We start from the raw sequence: 19,748 nt of genomic DNA on the forward strand, positions 1-19,748 counted from the left end.
ATAAATTGAAATAAATGTTGCAATTTTTTATATCCTTTGCTTAATGTTATCTTTGTTGCACAAATAAAACCAAATGAAATGAAGCTTTCAGATTTTAAGAGAATTACAAGCAAAACAAACGATTTACATTTTCTGTAATGGATGCTGTTTTTCTATTAGATCATCAAAATATGTGCTGAAGACAGCACATATTTATGAAGAAAATTTAAGTAATTTACATAATAATTTGCAACAGTTTGAAGCAAATACTTGTCATTTTTGATGGTACTTACCACTTGAATCAACATTATTATTATTATTATTATTGGCAACTCCAAGGAATCCTTAGACTCATCGAGAAAGGCCCTAAACATTATGTCAAGAACTATCTAACATTTGCAGTATCTATCATACTTTGCTTTGAACTCATTCACAGTAATGGCACCCACAACACACTCTGGCATCCTATTCCACCCAGTTACTACTCTCCAAGCTGAAAACCTAGTTCTAACACCCTTGCTAACTACACTCTTACTTGTTTCCATGGATGGCCCCTAGTCCATCAACACACCTGTTCTGAAAAATTTCCTCTGAATTAATCTTGCAAAAACCCCTCAGTAATTTGTATGCCTCAATCATGTTACCCCTTTTTTGCCCATCAACCAGTTTCTGTAACCTACAAATCTTCCACCTGTTCTTGTAAGGTTTATTCAATAGACCTACTACCATCTTGGTCACTCACTGCTGGATCCTCTCCACCTCCTCCTCATCACCAAGAAACCCTGGTGATGAGGAGGTGGAGAGGATCTTGACTACTGCACACAGTAGTCAAGATGGAGTCTTATCAAGGCTCGTAACTCTCTATCCACTTTTCCTGGAGTACAGTTCCACTATGTGGTATACAGCTGGTAATCTTTTCACCCCAAAATGCTTAACCTTACCACATTAAACTGACATCCATTCTCCTTTGCCCAGTCTGCCAATCTCTCCAAATCATTCTGCAAAATTTTGACATCATCTGTATTAATTATTGCTCTACCCAACTTTGCATCATCAGCAAATAACTGAACGGTTACTCTCACAAATTTAACAGTAGCGGTCCAAGAACAGAACTCTGTGGCAATCCACTAGTCACAGGTTTCTTTTTTGGCTCTACTCCTGAATAAACTACTCTCTGATATCTCACCAACCCTATATCCATCCCCATATTCTACAGTTTACTTGTCCCCTGCTTGTCAAAGTATTCTTCAGTAACCAAGTGATCTGATGAGCTGCTTTAGCGATGTGTTCCCCCCCCCCCCCCCACACCTAAACTAACTCTCTATCCACTTTTCCTGGAGTACAGTTCCACTATGTGGTATACAGCTGGTAATCTTTTCACCCCAAAATGCTTAACCTTACCACATTAAACTGACATCCATTCTCCTTTGCCCAGTCTGCCAATCTATCCAAATCATTCTGCAAAATTTTGACATCATCTGTATTAATTATTGCTCTACCCAACTTTGCATCATCAGCAAATAACTGAACAGTTACTCTCAGTTACTCTTACAAATTTAACAGTAGCGGTCCAAGAACAGAACTCTGTGGCAATCCACTAGTCACAGGTTTCTTTTTTGGCTCCACTCCTGAATAAACTACTCTCTGATATCTCACCAACCCTATATCCATCCCCATATTCTACAGTTTACTGATTAGAATTCATGTGGTATCTTATCAAAGGCCTTTGCAAAGTCTTAGCAGTATCACTGTAAACCCATTACCTTTATCCAACTTAGCTGTCATGGCACCCACAATAAAGCCATGCTGCCCCCCTCCCATATGTATATATAGTATCCCATTTCCATCTATCCATTCCTGTATTTTGCTCTTGACCATCTTCTCCAATACTTTGACAGCAACTCCCGCTGATTGGTTGGTAATTTGCTACATCAGTCTTGGAGCCTCCTTTATGCAATGGAACTATTTTCTCCTCTTTCCACCCCCTCAGAACTAACCCAGAGTTGAGACTTAGATTAAACAATATGGTTAAGGGCACTAACAATTACCTCACCTCTTCACTTAAAACTCAAGCTGGTATACCATCCAATCCCACAGCTATATTCACATTAAGGTTCTGTAATATGTTATGCACCTCCATTTCATTTACCTCGGTTCCCATAAGCCTTTGGCTCTGTCATTCATGCAATATTACCACCTGGATGATATACTCTTGCATAGTGTTCACTTAGTAATTCTGCTGTTTCGATTGATTCAGTCACTTCCCTACTATCAGCATTCCTTAAAATCATTCTGCCATATACATTCTTTTTTTACTTGCAGCCTATCGAAAGAACTGTTTGGAATTCTCTTTAGCCTGCATTGCTAATTTTCTTTCATAATCTGCTTTTGCCTTTCTTACCAGACTAGTTACCCTTCTGGCCTGTGCCCTCAGGTCACTTTTCTGCTTAAATTTCCTCCACAGTTGTTTCTTTTTTTGCAGCTTCAGCTTAATGATGATGTTCGTCCATTTAACTCCCACTTGATTTACTCTCCTGATTCAATGTATGCAGTTCTACATGCCATAGCACCGATCCAAGCAATCTCCTAATACACGAACCTTCAGAACAAGAGAAGAAATGAAGTCAAGATTAGATGACTTCTGGGTATTTAGTTTGAAAAAAAATTCTTTTGATCTCTTTTTGATGAAATATTAAATGAGACATTGAAAGTCATATGTTTGGATGGTAGTGGGATATTTATTAGTATTATCAATCCACAATCCAAAGAACTGGACAGTAACTTTGGGAAGAGACCAGAAAGCTTAAGTTTTCTGTTATGTACCTTAAAAACAAATTTCATCATTGCTTATAGATGAACCACTGAAGCAATTTTACAAATAATTTAACTAGATTCTGAAGGATTATATGAAAAAAATGCAAGCTCATTGTTAAATGTGTTCCTATTCTAAATATTATAATACATATGTTATAACTGAATTTTATTTTTTTATATATTTTTATTTTATAATTATCATATTATAAATATATAAATTAATATACTTTTTATGTACACTTTGTTTATCACCTTAAAATTGTTTTCACTTTAATTATGCTCTTATGAAACGCACTTTTTTTTATTGTCTGCATTATTCTTGATATGATGTATTGTGTATTAACATGCTACTGCATGCTGAAATTCTAATCCATTTATAAAATGGGTTAGAATCATGCTATCTGGCATGATAAGCTGGACTTAGAGATGTATTATCCATTTACAGTAGTTATGTTACAGAAGATCATTGGTAAGTATATTTTTTGCCTCACTATGAAGTTGGTTTAAAATCCTCTCCAGCGAGATTATGAGTGATTAGATTTTGTTTAGTTTCAGTAAATTTTTATTGTATTTTTGAACTTATAATAATAAACATTGTTATTTTTTAAGTAAAAATATCCCTTGATGATGTGAAGAAGGAATGGAAAAAAAGCAGTGGACCAGCACAGATTCGGGAAGTTGCAGATCATTATGGAATTTTTACAGACCTTTATAAGCATGGATACTTTACACCTTATGTAGCATTGGATATACATTATGATTATGATGCAGAAACAGTTACTCCAGTTCATAGAGGGAACATTATTCTTCCTTCTGAGGTAGGACTTTGTGTTGTCTTTTCTTATACATTTTTTTATAGAAATGTAAGATTGAAACTATGTAGTATAAAATAAGCATTAATTTTATTAATGGTATTCAGGATAACAGTTTCTCATCATGTTGGCATGTGATGAGATTCTCCCCACCTCATATAGCAATTCCACCCAGAGAAGGTCATTTAATGAAAATTAAGCAACATGCTATGCATGAAACATAGAACATTATGCTTATTGCTGATAAGAAAGAGTGTATTGGCACTACTAACCAATAGTTCTGTGACCTCTATTGTAAAATACAAAGAAAAATTTGTTATTTAAATAATATACATTAGAAATAGAATATTTATACTTTAGAAATAGAAGTGAAAAAACATTGCATAATAGCAAAAGTATCTCTTTTTTTTTGGTTGTTATTCCATGATTATTTTAAAATCCAGCTGATATTACTAGTAAAAGCAGAACATTAATAAAGGAATGAAGATGAGATAAGTATGTCAGAACAAGGGGACGGAGCAAGGACAAGGTGCCATCACTGGAAGTTGCAAAATAAAGTTAGACCTTGTGTTGTCTAGGATTGGCTTCCCCCAATGAGTGTTACCATAGAGGTTTTGAATATAATAATAATAATAAAATATTATCAACATAAGAAGCTTGAATGGCAAAGAAATGGAGCTAGCTGAGGAATTAGATAAGTACCAGATCAACATAATAGGGGTGACTGAAACAAAAAAAAGACAAAAACTGGTGAGATATTTCTGAGTAATAAATACAAAATGTTATATTCAGGCAATGACAATCAAGGAAAAGAAGGAGTAGCCATAGTATTCAACATTAAATATGAAGCTAATCTTTTAGAATGGCAGGTAGTCTCAAGTAGAGTCATGTGGGCAAATATCAGAATGGGGAACTGAATAATGAGACTTATTTGTGCCTATGTTCCCACAGAAGGTTCTACAGAAGGTAGAAGTGGGGGAATTTTGTGAGGCTTTAGAGAAAGCAACTGACAAAGTGAAAAAGGAAAAGTTGGTCCTTGTTGGGGATCTAAATAGCACAGTAGAAAATGATTGTCAGACATACAAAAATATTATGGGAAAATTTGGAGAAAAGAGCAAAGCTAATAGTAAAGGCAAATACCTGTTAGTTTTCTGCTCAGGACATGGACTGGTTATTACTAACACCATGTTCCAAGATCAAAATGTGTACAAATTTACAAATTCACATGGAGAGAAGAGGCAAGGAATAAGAAAAGTCTCATTGACTTTTGTTGTTGATAGTGATTATTGTTGTTATTGTTGATAGTGATGTTTTCTCCCTGGTGCAGGAGACTAGAGTATACGGAGGATTTGAAATTGGAAGTGATCACCATTTAGTCTTGAGCAGAATAAAATTGAATTTCATATTGAAAAGAACATGTAAGAAAGTTTTAAAGCAAATAAAAGTTGAGCAGCTCTCTCAGATGTGAACTGTAGACTAAAATATACAAACATTATTCAAGAAAAAATAAAAGAGTTTGAGAACAGGAACCAAACCTTAGAGATTCAGTGGCAAACACAAGAAAACACTGATTGATTCAGCCAGAGAGGCATGTGGTGAGATTGTCTGCAAGGATAGAAAAATCAGAACTACATGGTGGACACAGGACGTTAAAGAGGCAGTGAAGGAAAAGAAGAAAGTATATCAAAAGTTCCTGACAAATAAGTCAGCATGGGCTCTTAGAGAATACCAAGAGAAATGTAAAAAAACTAAACACTGTGTAAAAGTAGGTAGACAAAAGTCATGGGAAGACTTTGGTAAGAACATAGAAAATAAATATCAAAAAGGCGGCAACATATTCCGAAAGTTGTTGAAGAAGCTTAGAAATGGAGGAAAGAGTGCTGTAAAGGGAGTTAGAGATGATGAAGGTGGCATGAAAATGGAAGAAAAAGATATCCTTGAAGTATGGAGTAATTACTTCGAAAAATTGCTAAATAAAACAAGCAGTGATAGCAGAGTGGTAAAAAACACTCAACAGGCATACAGTCAGGGATGCATATCCATACTTGAAGTAGAAAAAGCCATCAAAGGCTTGAAATGTTGAAAGGCAGCAGGAGTAGATGATATTCGACCAGAAATGCTGAAGTATGGTGGTGTAAAAGTCTTACAGTGGGTGCACTGCATAGTTCAGAGTGCCTGGATATTCCTGATGATTAGAGTACAGCTCTCATAGTACCCATATATAAAAAGGGAAATAAAACTGAATGTATGAATTACAGAGGTATTTCCCTACTGAGTGTTCCTGGTAAGATTTATGCAAGTATTATTATTATGGGCAGCTCCAAGGAGTCCTTAGACTCATCGAGGGAGGCCCAACATCATGTCAAGAACAACTATTCAACATTCACACAGTATCTATCATACTTCACCTTGAATTCATTTACAGTCATTGCATCCACAACAGACTCTGGTAGCTTATTCCATTCATTTACCACTCTCCAAGTAAAAAACCTAGCTCTAACACCCTTTCTAACCACACTCTTACGAAGCTTCCATGGATGGACCCTAGTCCTCCCACTACCAGTCCTATTCTCAAAAATATCTTCTGAATTAATCTTATAGAAATCCTTCAGTAATTTGAATTTCTCAATCATATCACCCCTTCTCTGCCTATCAACCAATTTCTGCAGCCAAATCTTCAACCTATTCTCATAAGGTTCATTCCATAGTCCTGCTATTATCTTGTTCACTTGTCTCTGGATCCTCTCCACCTCCTCCCCATCGAGAAGAAACCCTGGCATCCATAGGCATCCTTAGCCATACTGGGCACAGTAGTCTAGATGGGGTCTTATTAAGGCAAGATACAGAGGAACAATAACTTGTTTGTCTCTGTTAAAGTGTTTTTCAGCAACCAAGTGATTTGATGAGCTGATTTTGCCACTTTTGCTATGTGTCCCCTAAACTTCAACTCCCTATCCACCAACACTCCCAAATCCTCGGCCTCGTCAATCTCCTGGAGTACAGTTCTACCAATGTGATATACTGCTGCTAATCTTTTCACCCCAAAATGCAAAACCTTACATTTTTCCACATTAAATTGACATTCATTCTCCTTAGCCCAGTCCTCCAAACTATCCAAATCACCCTGCAAAATTTTGACATCCTGATCATTCAGTGTTGCTCTACCTAACTTTGCGTCATCCGCAAACAGATGCACAGTTCCTCTCAGATCCTTTCCTATATCGTTAATGAACAAATTAAACAGTAGCGGTCCAAGAACAGAATCCTGTGGCACACCGCTAGTCACAGGCCGTCTTTTTGACTCTACTCCTGAATAAACCACGCTCTGATATCTCTCCATCAACCACCCTCCTATCTATCTCACCAACGCCTATATCCATTCTCATATGCTGCAGTTTACTGATTAGAATTTCATGTGGTATCCTAGCAAAGACTTTAGCAAGGTCCAGTAGAATCACTGTAAACCTTTATCCAGTTTAGCTGTCACTGTGTTATAGAACGTGAGCAAGTTACTGAGGCAAGATCTACCCTTCACAAAACCATGTTGTCCCCCCATAGAGTATCCCATTTTCATCTATCCAATCTTGTATTTTCCTCTTGACTATTTTCTGCAAGACCTTGACAACAATTCCTGATATGCTGATCGGCCGGTAATTTTCAACAGCAGTCTTGGAACCTCCTTTATGCAGTGGAACTATTTTTTCCCCTCGTTCCACCCCCTTGGGACTAACCCAGACCCAAGACTCAAATTAAACAAAATGGTCAAAGGCACTGACAATTCTTTAGCTGCTTCTCGTACAACACGAGCTGGTATACCATCCAATCCCACAGATAAATTGACATTGAGGTTTTGTAATAGACTATTCACCTCCACTTCATTCACTGCAATTCCCGTATAGGCTGTTCTTTCATTTCTGCAATGTCACCACCTGGATGATATACTCTTGCAAAGTGCTCACTATACTTAAGAAACAGTTGAGATGGATTGTGGAAAAAAGCTTAGTGAAGAACAAGCTGGATTCAGGCCAAATAGAGGCTGTCAGATTTTCAGTTTACAGCAAATAGTTGAGAAATCATGGGAATACAACAAAGATCTGTATTTAAGTTTTGTAGATCTGGAAAAAGCATATGCCAAGGTGCCAAGAGAGAAGCTATTCAAAACACTATTAGTTATATGGTGTCAATGGGCCATTATATCAAGCAATACTTAGTTTTTATTTGAGTTGTAAGTCAGCAGTTAGAATTGAAGCAAGTACAGGGAGATGGATTAATGTTAAATCTGGTGTCAGCAAAGGATGTATACGTTATCCCCTCTGTTATTCATTGTCTATATGGATCACATTATGAAGGAAAGTGGTATTATTATTATTATAATTATTATTACGTAACACCTCCAGGTAGTAGAAAGACTCATCGAGGGAGGGCACCTACTCTACAACCCTTCACCAACTACAACTACACCAATACCATCTACCTCATGCCACCACGCTAGTATTTCCACAGACAATCACAAACATCCATGCCCACGGCAGTATACAAAACTGCTGCCTTTTGACTGGAGAGCGGATAAGCTAACCACTCGGCCAACCAGTCTGGCATAATTTTAACATTTGAAATAGTGTGGGTTCTACAGTCGATTTTCTTGAGTTTACGGGATGAAAAACCCGAGTTTCTGGGAGGGAAAACTTGCTTGCCTGTGCCAGAGATCGACAAACTTGGAAATCGGTTGAAAAAAGGTTTAGAAAGAGTTCCTCTAGTCAAGAACCAGAATTGAACTTGCGACACTCTTTCTTTTGGCGATGTGGTATAAAATAAAACAACAACACTTCCACTGAGCTAAACTGGTTCAAGTATTAAACTTTGATATTTTGATATCAGGTATTAAACTGATATCAAAATTGGAGATGTTAATCTCTACTCTTTGCTTTATGCAAACAAACAAAAAAGACAAAAATAAAAAGACAAAGACAATGAAAATAGGCAGAAGCATTGAAAATATCAACTGCTTTGTGAATGGAGAACCTATAGAAGAAGTAAAACATTTCAGCTACTTAGGTATGATTTTTAGGGAAGATGGTAAATTAAATATGGAAATATACAACAGAATCAACAAAGCTGCTATGCTAGTAAGTCAATTGAATAAATTTATATGGAATAAGAGAGAAATTAGTGAAAACACTAATTTAGTTGTATGCAGGACAGTGTTCAAAACAATTTTTAACTTATGGATCTTAGAGCTGGGTCAGAAGTAAAACACTTGACCAAAGACTAGAGACCACATGTATGAGAGTCCTGAGAAAGATTAGGGGCATGAACAGATGGCATCAATGGCAATATCATATTAAAAACGAGAATATTAGGAAAGAACTTGACATTGTCAGCATCCAGGAATGCATTAGCAGAGCTAATCTCAGGTGGTATGGTCACTTAACATGTTCGCTGCCAACTACGAGCATACTCGTAGTTGGTATATGAGCCTCACAAGCCAACTACGAATATACTCGTATGTCGATTACTGACCTCCTATACCAACCACGAGTTAACTCTTAGTATATGTACCTTAATTTGGACCGTTCACTTGTGAATAAAGCGGAGAGCACGTCTGGGAGCTTGGTAGATGGGAAATAATTTCAGCTGAAATATAGTGTATTATATATGTGTCTCAGTAGCCAACTATGAATATACTCGTATGTCGATTACCGACCTCCTATGCCAAGCACGAGTTAACCCGTAATTTGTAAATCAAATTAAAAATAATAAAATGAAATCAATAAAATAAAAACCAATTTATTCAAATTACGAATGATACACTTTAAAACAATTTTCCACACACAATGGTAGTTTTTCCTGGCAAACAGGACAATAATAACGTGTTTCGTGTCGTAGTTTGTTTTGCGTACATACTCGGCATGGCTTTGTCTGGCGATTCTTTTTTTCTGTAGGTGGTAAAATTTCCAAGTAATGAAGATTCCGAATCTTGCTGATATTCTGTGATACTGTAAGCACATCCATTCCCACAAAAACTGAGATAAGTTGATCTCTAAATTTTAACGCAGTCATTGCGTTTCCAGTAATTATATTATAAATTTTATGCGCATTTTGATTCTATATATCAGAAATGCATATTGCCAATTTCTTTGGCCATCTAATTGTCTTTCGTAAGGCGGATTAGTAAGAAAGCATTTGATCAGAAAGATCGATGCCTGATATACCCAAATTATAGTCCCTAACGATATTTGGTTTTAATTGAATTTTACCATTCCGATTTTTCGCTCCAACCATTTCAAATTTATGCATATTTGAAATGGTAAGAACTTCCTTCTTGTCCTTCCATTTGCAATGATGAATTCATTAAATTCATCATCGCTCATATTAGTGTAAGCTTCTAATTCTTTATCAGTAAGTTTTCTTTTACTGGTCATGGCGAAACTGAAGGTTTTTAGAGACTAGACGCAATAAACACAGTCATCAGTGCATGCAGTATGGAGCTATAAGGGGCTCGCGTGAGCCCCTTGTTAAATTTTTCTCAAATTTGCGAGCCCCTTGTTCTTCTTGCTTGCTTTTTTATATTTTCGAAAAAAAATATTTTTTTTTGAAGCATATTAAGCAACAAACTCATACGGTAACCTAACAAAAATTAGTCTATTTGGCAGTGTATAGATTATTTGGAATTATTGTTTCAACTCCTCTATAACGAATGTGCCGAAGTTTAAAAATAAAATAAGCCATGCGTTATTTTTATCCTTCTCCCTTCTGGTAGCCAGTTGTATGGTAAAACCAGTAACCAGTGAAATGTTTTATAAAAGATTATAAAAGATTTCATTCTTATTATATTTTGATAGTTAAAAATGTTTTTCTTATATAAGATAAATTAATACAGTTGATTGCGTACAAATATTTCATGTTTAGATCATGAAATATTTGTTTAAAAATGATAGCCTTCATAGGTTGATTGTCCTCTCATACTTTTTGATTGGAATTTGTACACAAGCTGTATTAATAAAAGTTTTTGTGTGAAATACGGCTTTTTTTTTTTTCTTGACGATGCGAGCCCTTTTGTTAAAATTTCCATAGCCCACCACTGAGCACATGTAATATATAGGTAGGAGTGATACGAGATTACTCGTAGTTGGCGTATGAAACAAAATTCTGTCTGATAAGCCGGCTACGAGATTACTCCTAGTGACCTTGAAGAAGCGAAAGCGCTTGGCATGCAGGAACAAACTATGCCCGAGGAGCTTGGTAGCGAACATGTTAAACAGGATGGGAGAGGAAAGATCTAATCTTACCTCTCCCATTCTGAATGATCATTTTCCTGGGCAGAGAACCCAGTTTTCTGCCCATTAAAAAGACCCAGAGGAAGACCAAGATATTGATGGATTGATATGGTAAAAAGTGCCTTAGACGATAGAAATATAAGATCTGATAATGTTGGAGTTTTGACAGGTAACGTGATTTGGGAGAAAATTGTAGATAGGAAGTTAATAAAAGTTAGTAATGATGTAAATTTTTCATGTAGTACTATCATATGAGGAAACATGGCCGAATTTGATGACGTAATAAAATAATGAGATTTCTTGAAGGTCAATGCTAGATAACAAGCTTTGACCAAGAAGAGCCCTACACATCACCTGTGAGAAATGCAGAGAACCAATTAAGACTTCCAATCCAGTATCCAATCCATATCTTCCTGTGGTATGCCTTATTACTAGGTATCCACCCAGATACCAAATGATCAGGGAAGCTTTGGCAACCTAATGCCAAATTGTATTTTGTATTGGCATAAATCACACACAAATATGATGGTACATATGATGAAATAGCATGCTGGCTAGCTAGGGCATTGCATGTTTGAACAAAGCTTTTGCTGTTTTTGTCATGGAACTAGGATGCACAATGAGAAGTCAGCTACTTTAACCATCTTAAATCCAACAGAATTAAAGATAAGTAAATAGCTAACTCTGTCTCTTTATCAATGTAAAGAGATGGAGGTAGAAGAAGAATTAGAAAAATGCCATGTTGAACTAATTAGTATTACCAGGATGAATAATGATAAGATGTTATAATTGAGACACTAGTAATCAGGGAAATAAAGGATTCAACCAAGCACAAGATGAACTTTGTGAATTGGGAATTTCAAATAGAGGCAAATATGGACAAATTTCAAAATGGGAAATTGGATGCTTACTTGAGTCTCTGATCTTACAGAAGGTTCTATGAAAGAAGTAGAGAGTCATTAGAGAGGATAGTGATACAAAGAAAAAAATGGATCTTATTGCAGTTCTAAACAGCATAATAGGAAATGAATTTTAGACAATCAAAAATATTTTGAGAAAATAGTAAAGCAAATAATAATAGTGAGTACCTGCTGGATTTCTGTATGGGACATAAATTACAGCCAAATAACTCGATTATGAGGTGATGTGTTGCATTTGTTAACTGTTTGAGTTCTTCTTTCTAATTTACATAATGATGTGCTTAAATTCATAAGGAGAGAACACACAAATGAGTGAAAGTTTTAAAAAAAAATCATAGTCAAGCAGCTTTCAGAGGTGAACTCAATACAAATATTTCAGTTCACCTAAACTCAAATATAAAAATATTGGGAGGAGGGGAGAAAGTGGAGTTTAAAAACAGAAACTAATTCTTAAAGATTGAGTGGCTAGTTCTAAAAAAAAAAAAAAGTTGATTGATTTAGCAGGAGAAGCAAATAATGAAGTGGTTTTCAAGAATAATAAATTACAGCATCATGGCGGATTCATTTATGTTAAACAGGCAGTCCTGGAAAAGAAGAAATCATATTGAAAGTTTCTAGCAATAGCTCAGTACTTATTCCCTTAGAGAATACAGAGAAAAATATAAGCAAGTTAACGTAAATATAGCTAAATGAAAGTTATGGGAAGAATATAGAAGATAAATATTGTGAAGTCAAGATAACAATGTGGAGTGAAAAAAAAAGCTAAGAAATGGTAGAGAGTATCATAAAAGAAATTAGTTCAGAAAGACAACATAAAACTGAAGTTATTCTGGATATCTGTAATTCCATTAAAAAATTAATCATGACAGAACTGAAGAAAATATTTAGGTGGTCATGTCTACATTTTCGGTAATTGCAGATAGAAAAGATGCAGCCAGAAATTTATGTATTTATTTATTATTATTTTATATTGTTACTATACACAAAAGGCAGAAAGGGCCTGTAGCAAATAAATGCTATAGATTGCTCCTGATCGTCATCAGAAGATCTGTTGTTCTTCTTGAATTGAACTTCTGGAGGTTGAGTCATTTGGAAATGTTCGTGGGGGAGGCTATTCTCAGAATTGAGATGGATAGAATGAAACATGACTGGGAGCAGCAGGCTGGGTGAATATACAGTTCGACTATGAAGGGATGTTGAGCAGCTGTTGCTCAAATTCCTGTAGCTCTGTAATAAATGGGGGCATAACAGATGCTAGTGCTACTGAACAGTTGCCATGTAAATATCTGTAGAAGAAACACAATCCCGACACTGATCTTTTATGGGATAGTGGCTGAAGAGAGTCTCTAAAGATGTCATTAATCAACTGAACTGCTCTTTTCTGAACAGCATCAAGAACTTGTATGGAGGTATTAGGTGCACCACCCCATACACGAGAGCAGTATTCCAATGTTGGTCAGATTTGGGATTTGTACAAAATAAGTAACTGTTCGGCAGAGAAGTACTGTCTTGGACCGAAAAGGATGCCAAGTTTTTTGGAAGCTGATGATGCTAGAAGTGATATGATTATGCCTGGAAAGGTTTGGAGTAAGAGTCAGTTCAATAACAGAAGTTTAGTCTTGACCATTGAGCTGAGCATTTTCAAAAGTAACTGGAGAAGATCTGAAGTCTTTTTTTTGCAAGAAAACAAACAAAACTGTGTTTTGGAAGTATTGAAGTTGACTAGGTTGTTTTCACCCTAGTCAAGGATACTGTGGAGATCAGTGTTCAGGGTACTTATTACAGATGATCTTGCAGCTTGAGATGCTTGAGCATTGCACGGCTTGTCATAGGAGTAAGACGAGTGGAGTGTGCTATCATCATCATCAAAACTATGAATAGGATTTGCAGTCGATGAGAGTAAATCATTTATATAAATCAAGAAGAGGGTGGGTAAAATGACAGAGCCTTGAGGGATACCTGCATTAACAAGATAGGCTGAAGAGAGAGAGAGAGAGGCATAACTACAGATCAAACTAAATATCAATTTTAGAGAAAACTGGCAATCCAGTTACACAAGGACAAAGGCTGTCCATATGATGGTAATTTGTTGAGAAGCCCTCGATACCAGACCCTATCAAAAGGAGCTGTTAGAGCAAGAGGACACATGTTTCTCCAAATCTTTCCATGGAATGGGTCCGAAGGTGCTTGATGTAGGCCAGGAGATTTCTTGTTGATCCAGATTGGCAAAATCCATACTAGTGGTCACTAATTAAATGGCACTTCTGCAATTATTGAAGAAGATAACTGTTGATAACCTTCTCCATTGTTTTGGAAAAAATCGAGGTGAAAGCAGTAAGTTGATAGCTTGATGTTAGACATTTATCACATTTTTGGGAACTGACTGTATATGGGCTTTCTTTCATGCTGTAGGGTGGATGCAGCTGAGTGGCACAAGTAGCAAGTTTTCTTTATTTGTCCTTGGTAAATTTAGACTTTTCCCCTTTTAATGATGGTTTTACAAGTACTGTAGGCAACAATTAAGGCTGTGAAGGAAGCTGATGTTTTGGTCTCAAGCCACTTGTAATAGGGTGTTTGCTTTGCTTGGATGTCCCACACAGTTGTTGGAGAACCATGGTTTAGATATGGGTTGGGAAATTTGAACAGAGTGAGGAATGAAAGCTTATATTTCAATATGGATTATTTCTGTAACAAGATCACAACATGTCTGGGTCAGAAGAATGATAACAGCAGTCTGACCATGGAAAGGAGGAGTAAAAATCACGTAAATCCTCCCACTTGGCAAAGTTGTAATGCCAGAGTACATGAAGTTGTGAATGACTGAAGGTAGGATGTCCCACCAGAGATGAAACATGGATGAGATTGTGATCTGAATTACCAAGAAGAGTAGTCACCTGAACAGAGTACCTGGAAGGAGAACTACTTAAGAACAGATCTGGAATGTTGGATGAGTAAAGAAGATTGTCAGAAATTTTGGTTGGGAGATGAATGATCTGTTTTAAGTGATTCACTACCTCTCTTCCAGCATGGTCAGTGAAATTTGAAAAAGGAAGCCAATTAGAATTGTGGACATTGAAGTCACCAAAAAAAGATGACTTTGCTGTTTAGAAATTTTGACTGAATGAAATTGAACTTTTAAGATAGGAAATTGAAGAGGTCACAGTGATTTTCCAAATTGGGAGAATGGCAGATGCAGCAGATGAATGAAACAAAATGTGGCAAAGAAACCTTAAGCCACAGAAGGTGAGATTCTAGGTTTGACATCCTGTGGCAAGAAATATCAGAACACACACAAAGGTATAAGCACTTCCCTTATGGCAGAAGGAGTCATATAGAGCATAATTTGGACAGTTGGACTGGGCTGTGGCTAATTTAATTTGGCAGAAATTTGGGGTTCGGTTGGAAACAGAATATCAGGTTTGTAGGTTTGGATGACAGAAGGTGGTGATGCATATCATTTAAGTTATTGTTAATTCTACAGATGTTCATAAAGTGAATATGAAAGTTTTTTTGTTTTTTTTTTTGTGAGAGTTTTGAATTTTGGAAGGAGGTTTATTTTTAATTTAACTGCAGAGACAAAACTTATTCATGCTTTGTTTTATATTTAATGTTTCAAAAAGTGAAGAGAAATAGAGAAGGGGAACATGCAGTGGGAGAAATGTATTCTTGAATATGTCACTCATACAGAGAGCATTCAGTCTTCAAACCATAATGTGGCCTCAACTGCACATCATTTATGTTATTGTTGTTGCTATGGATGTTGGTAAAGTGAATATGAAAGATTTTTTTTTTGTGAGATTTTTGATTTTTGGAGGGAAGTTTATTTTTAATTTAACTGCAGAGACAACATTTATTCAGGATTTCGTTGGAAGTTTTTCCACTTGGTTATACTATAAATTAAAGAAATTATATTCTTGGTTTAATCTTTTATCTAAATGTAAGCAAAGAAAGTTTGCACCTAAAGTAATTTCAGGACTGGGTAACTCGTATATTGAAGCTAATGACTTCTCATCACTTGCTTAAGTATCTCATAATACAAAGCACATATCCTTATGGACATGTATAATGCTACACATTATGGAAGGGCTACTACCAGTGGCGAATTCTCCATGCTTGCTGCACAAGCTCATTACTTGAGAAAGAAGTAATATTTATTTGTTAATAAATGCATGCATTTATAAGCATTCCATTTAGGCTTTTATTTTTGTAGACAGAAGACGTCTTAAGCTTGCGTGGCAATAATTGAGCTTTTCGTTGTGTATCGAAGGCTGATGCTTGCTCGTCTAGTCAAAGCTACCTTGGCTTGCTCGGTTGTGGGAGCTTCCAGTTCCTCGCTGCAGCACTGTGATTTCATGTCCACTCCCTTCACGTCGTCGGCCATACGCAGTCAAAGTAGCTCTAGCCAATGAGCTTCAGCTAGCCTTTACAAGCGTGCGTGTTGCTTGGGAAAATTAAGTTACAGCCAGCTTTTTTTGACAATGTTATTGAACAGTTCATAAAGAAGAACCGTAGGGTAGAATTTGGATTCAAGTAGCTAAATTGAAAAAGATAGAATATCATATGTAAAATAAATGTTGTATTTGTATGATTAAATGTACATAAATTTCTAAATATATAGTTTTAAATGGTCAGTAATTCATTATTCCACTAATCAGACTTCAGTCAGTAATTCATTATTCCACTAATCAGAATTCAGTCACACCTCTCACTCTTTGAATGATAACAAGAGCAAGCATGAATTTCAAGACCAGCCCCTGGCCACCCCAGACTAGTTTTAAAGGTGGCTTTAAGTATTTCTGTAATATTCTGTTTATTTTATCTGATATCCCTTTAATGTATGGAATGGTTACAGTTTTATTGTATTCTAGTTTATTTTTGTTTTGAAGTGAGGTCTTGTACAGAATTCTGTCGATAGTATTTTGGCTGTAGCCATTTTTTAGGAAGGTATTGCTGATAACTTTTAATTCATCTTTAAGTGCTTGTTCATTGGAGCAAATCTTCAAGGTCCTGTGTTTAAGTGTATTAATGACCCTAGTTTTTGTGTATATATTGACCATTATGTGTCAGTTTCTGGTAAACAGTGAAGGAAAGACTGCCAGAAAGAAGGCTTGTGACAGGTGTATCTAGAAATGGAAGTATGTTCTACTTTTCAATCTCAGGTGTGAATTGTATGTGTTTGTGTTGTTTGTTTAGGTGACTGAGGAAAGCGTCTATGTCTGGTGGCCATGCGGCCAGATAGCAAGATCATCGTCAATGTATCTAAGTCCGACTTTAGGCTTTAAAGGAAAGGAATCTAGAGCACGTTGCTCAAAATATTCCATATAAAAGTTAGCAATCGGTGGGGATAATGGTGAGCCCATGGCTATGCCTTTTTTGTAGGTAGAAAGTGTTTTGCCACACAAAATAGCCAGAATGTAGTACATGTGCAAAGAGCGCTGTGATATCAGGAGGGAATTTGTCCTGTAATAGAAGGATTGTGTCATTGATTGGGACATTTGTGAAGAGGGCAGAGACATCAAAACTGACTAATAAATCATCTTTTTTCCAGTGTGATGTTTTTGATTTTGTTTACAAAGTGCTGTGTGTTTTTAATATAGAAGGGGGAATGACCTACCAGCTCCTTGAGTGTTGACACTAGTTTCATGGCTAGGTGATAATTCGGGCTGTCTATAACTTCAACTATCAGCCGGAATGGTACGTTCTATTTGTGAATCTTTGGTAAACCATAAAATCTTGCGGAACAAGCATAGTGCTGAAATAATTTTTTAACTCTTTCTTCGGGCCAAGTAGTGATTTAAGTAGTTTTTCATTTTCTTTTTTATTTGATTGATTGGATGCTGTTTCTGAGACTATTAGATTCATTTTTTCCAAATACATTCTATTTAAAATAACTGTGGCACGGCCTTCAGCAGCTCTAGTAATTATGATGTCCAGATTTAATTTTAGTGATTTCAACGCTGCTAATTCAGATTTCGTTAAGTTGCTAGTTATTGTTTTCTTATAATTTAAATTTAAAATGTTTGATGTTTCCAAGCGTATTTTTCTGCTATGATGGTTGAGAGAAATCTTACACTTCTTTCAATGTAGTAAATAAAATCAAGTTTGTTAATCATCCTGTGTGCCACAGCAAAGTTTAAACCTTTGCTGAGTAGTGAGAGTTCATCATTGTTCAGGATGTAAAGGTTTAAACTTTGCATCCTGACCCAGACCCAGAAGTGATACCAAGATTGAAGTAATGCAGAGGTCATGTTTTCATATACAAGGCCAAAAGTTGTCACACCTTATTATTAAATTACTCTGGATTAGAGATAGTTGTTGGAAGTTTTTCCACTCGGTTATACTATATATTAAAGATACCAAGAAATTTTATACTTGGCTTAATCCTTTATCCAAGTGTAAGCAAACAAAGTTTGTGCCTGAAGTATTTTCAGGACTCGGGAAACTCATATAGAAGTTAATGACTTCACATCACTTGCCTTAGTATCCCACAATGCAATGGTCTGGCTTCCACTGATGAGACCTCAGTAAAGGTTGAAGCCATTCTGGGTAGTGAGCCTTCCCATAATGCATAGCGCATTATACATGTCCATAAGGGTATGTGCTTTGCATTATGGGATACTAAGGCAAGTGATGTGAAGTCATTAGCTTCTATATACGAGTTGCCCCAGTCCTGAAAATATTTCAGGTGCAAACTTTGTTTACTTACACTTGGATAAAGGATTAAACCAAGTATATAATTTCTTGGTATCTTTAATTTATATCTTCAGTGTCAGATGCACTCAGTATACTGTCACCTCTGTTTGTCTTGAAATTTTTGTAATAATCATGTTTAATGGAAGAAATGTATTTTAACCTCCCAACCGGCCGGTGTGGATGAAATATTCAACACTCCCTAGCTTTTTTCATGGATCAAAACTTCGTCGGCATTCTACCTTTTATCATGCATTACCTTCCTCCGCCGTTAATCTCATTACGGCTATTCTATAGCATTAGTGGATTAACTGTTGCTGAGTGACCTTTGTGTCCCCTCCCCCTGTCTTTACGTCTATTGTGTTGCTTAGAATTTCATTTACTGTCCTAAGTTATTTGACCTTTCTTGCCTCTAAAATGATTTATTGTGTCTCTTCCCAAAAATTGAAACCAATTTCACATATGCGAAAAAAAAATCAATCCTGAAATGCACACTGATCAGCTTTTGCAATGAATCTATTTAGTGATAGTGAATTTGGTGTATTTTATTCTACAAATCAGTGCACCGGAAGAGTTGCACTGATTGTTCTTTCACTTTACGTATAATAATTGAATAATTTTTTTTCGAATTTTAAAATTTTCAAATGTTTGCTTTGAAAATATTATGTCAAATATTTATATTTTTAAATAATATTTATTGAAATAAATATGTCATTTTTCTTTAGTTTCTAGCGAAATAGCATTATATGGATCATCACATTTCAGATTTAGAAACGATTTTTTGTTATTCATAAAGACAAAATAAAAAAAAATGTTAAAATGCTAAATTGCATTACTCGGTTTCCGATTGTGTCTTTTTGGTATCAAAAATTTATATCCAATGATATTTTAGCAGTGATTCTTCCCCTTCGTCATTTATTTATTTATTTGTATTATGCATATTACGATAATATCTAGTGCATAACCTCATAGATATGTTGAAAATATAATGTGAAAAATATCATATACGAAATGATTCAACATTTTTGCTCATTTTGAAGATTTTCCAATGCTTCCCCCCCCCCCCCCCCTCCTTATTCTCTCCTGGAACTGAATTGCATAACTACTCTAAATTTCTATACAGGTTTGAAAGCTTTTCTAGACAGCATTCAAAATCAATTACTTAATTTTACCATTTTGACAAAAGATATACGGCAATCAGATTGTATCGTGAAGCTTCTAAATCTGTTCTATTTATTTGCAATCTAAAACCAGCT

The 19,748-nt window shown here is 35.8% G+C and overlaps 1 protein-coding gene across 1 annotated transcript in view; it reads left to right on the top strand.

Annotated features, from left to right (window-relative positions):
* mRpL38 (mitochondrial ribosomal protein L38) overlaps positions 1 to 19,748 on the top strand; it is a 185,231-nt gene that overhangs the window by 45,119 nt on the left and 120,364 nt on the right. Inside the window, exon 3 of the mRNA XM_090401660.1 lies at positions 3,403 to 3,611. Coding sequence (XP_090257786.1) covers positions 3,403 to 3,611 — 209 coding nt within the window. The remainder of the gene's footprint in view (positions 1 to 3,402; positions 3,612 to 19,748) is intronic.

This window comes from Typopeltis vanoorti, chromosome 12, assembly GCF_054136105.1.
Source record: "Typopeltis vanoorti isolate ZY-2024b chromosome 12, IOZ_Tvanoo_1.0, whole genome shotgun sequence".
Taxonomy (NCBI): domain Eukaryota; kingdom Metazoa; phylum Arthropoda; class Arachnida; order Uropygi; family Thelyphonidae; genus Typopeltis; species Typopeltis vanoorti.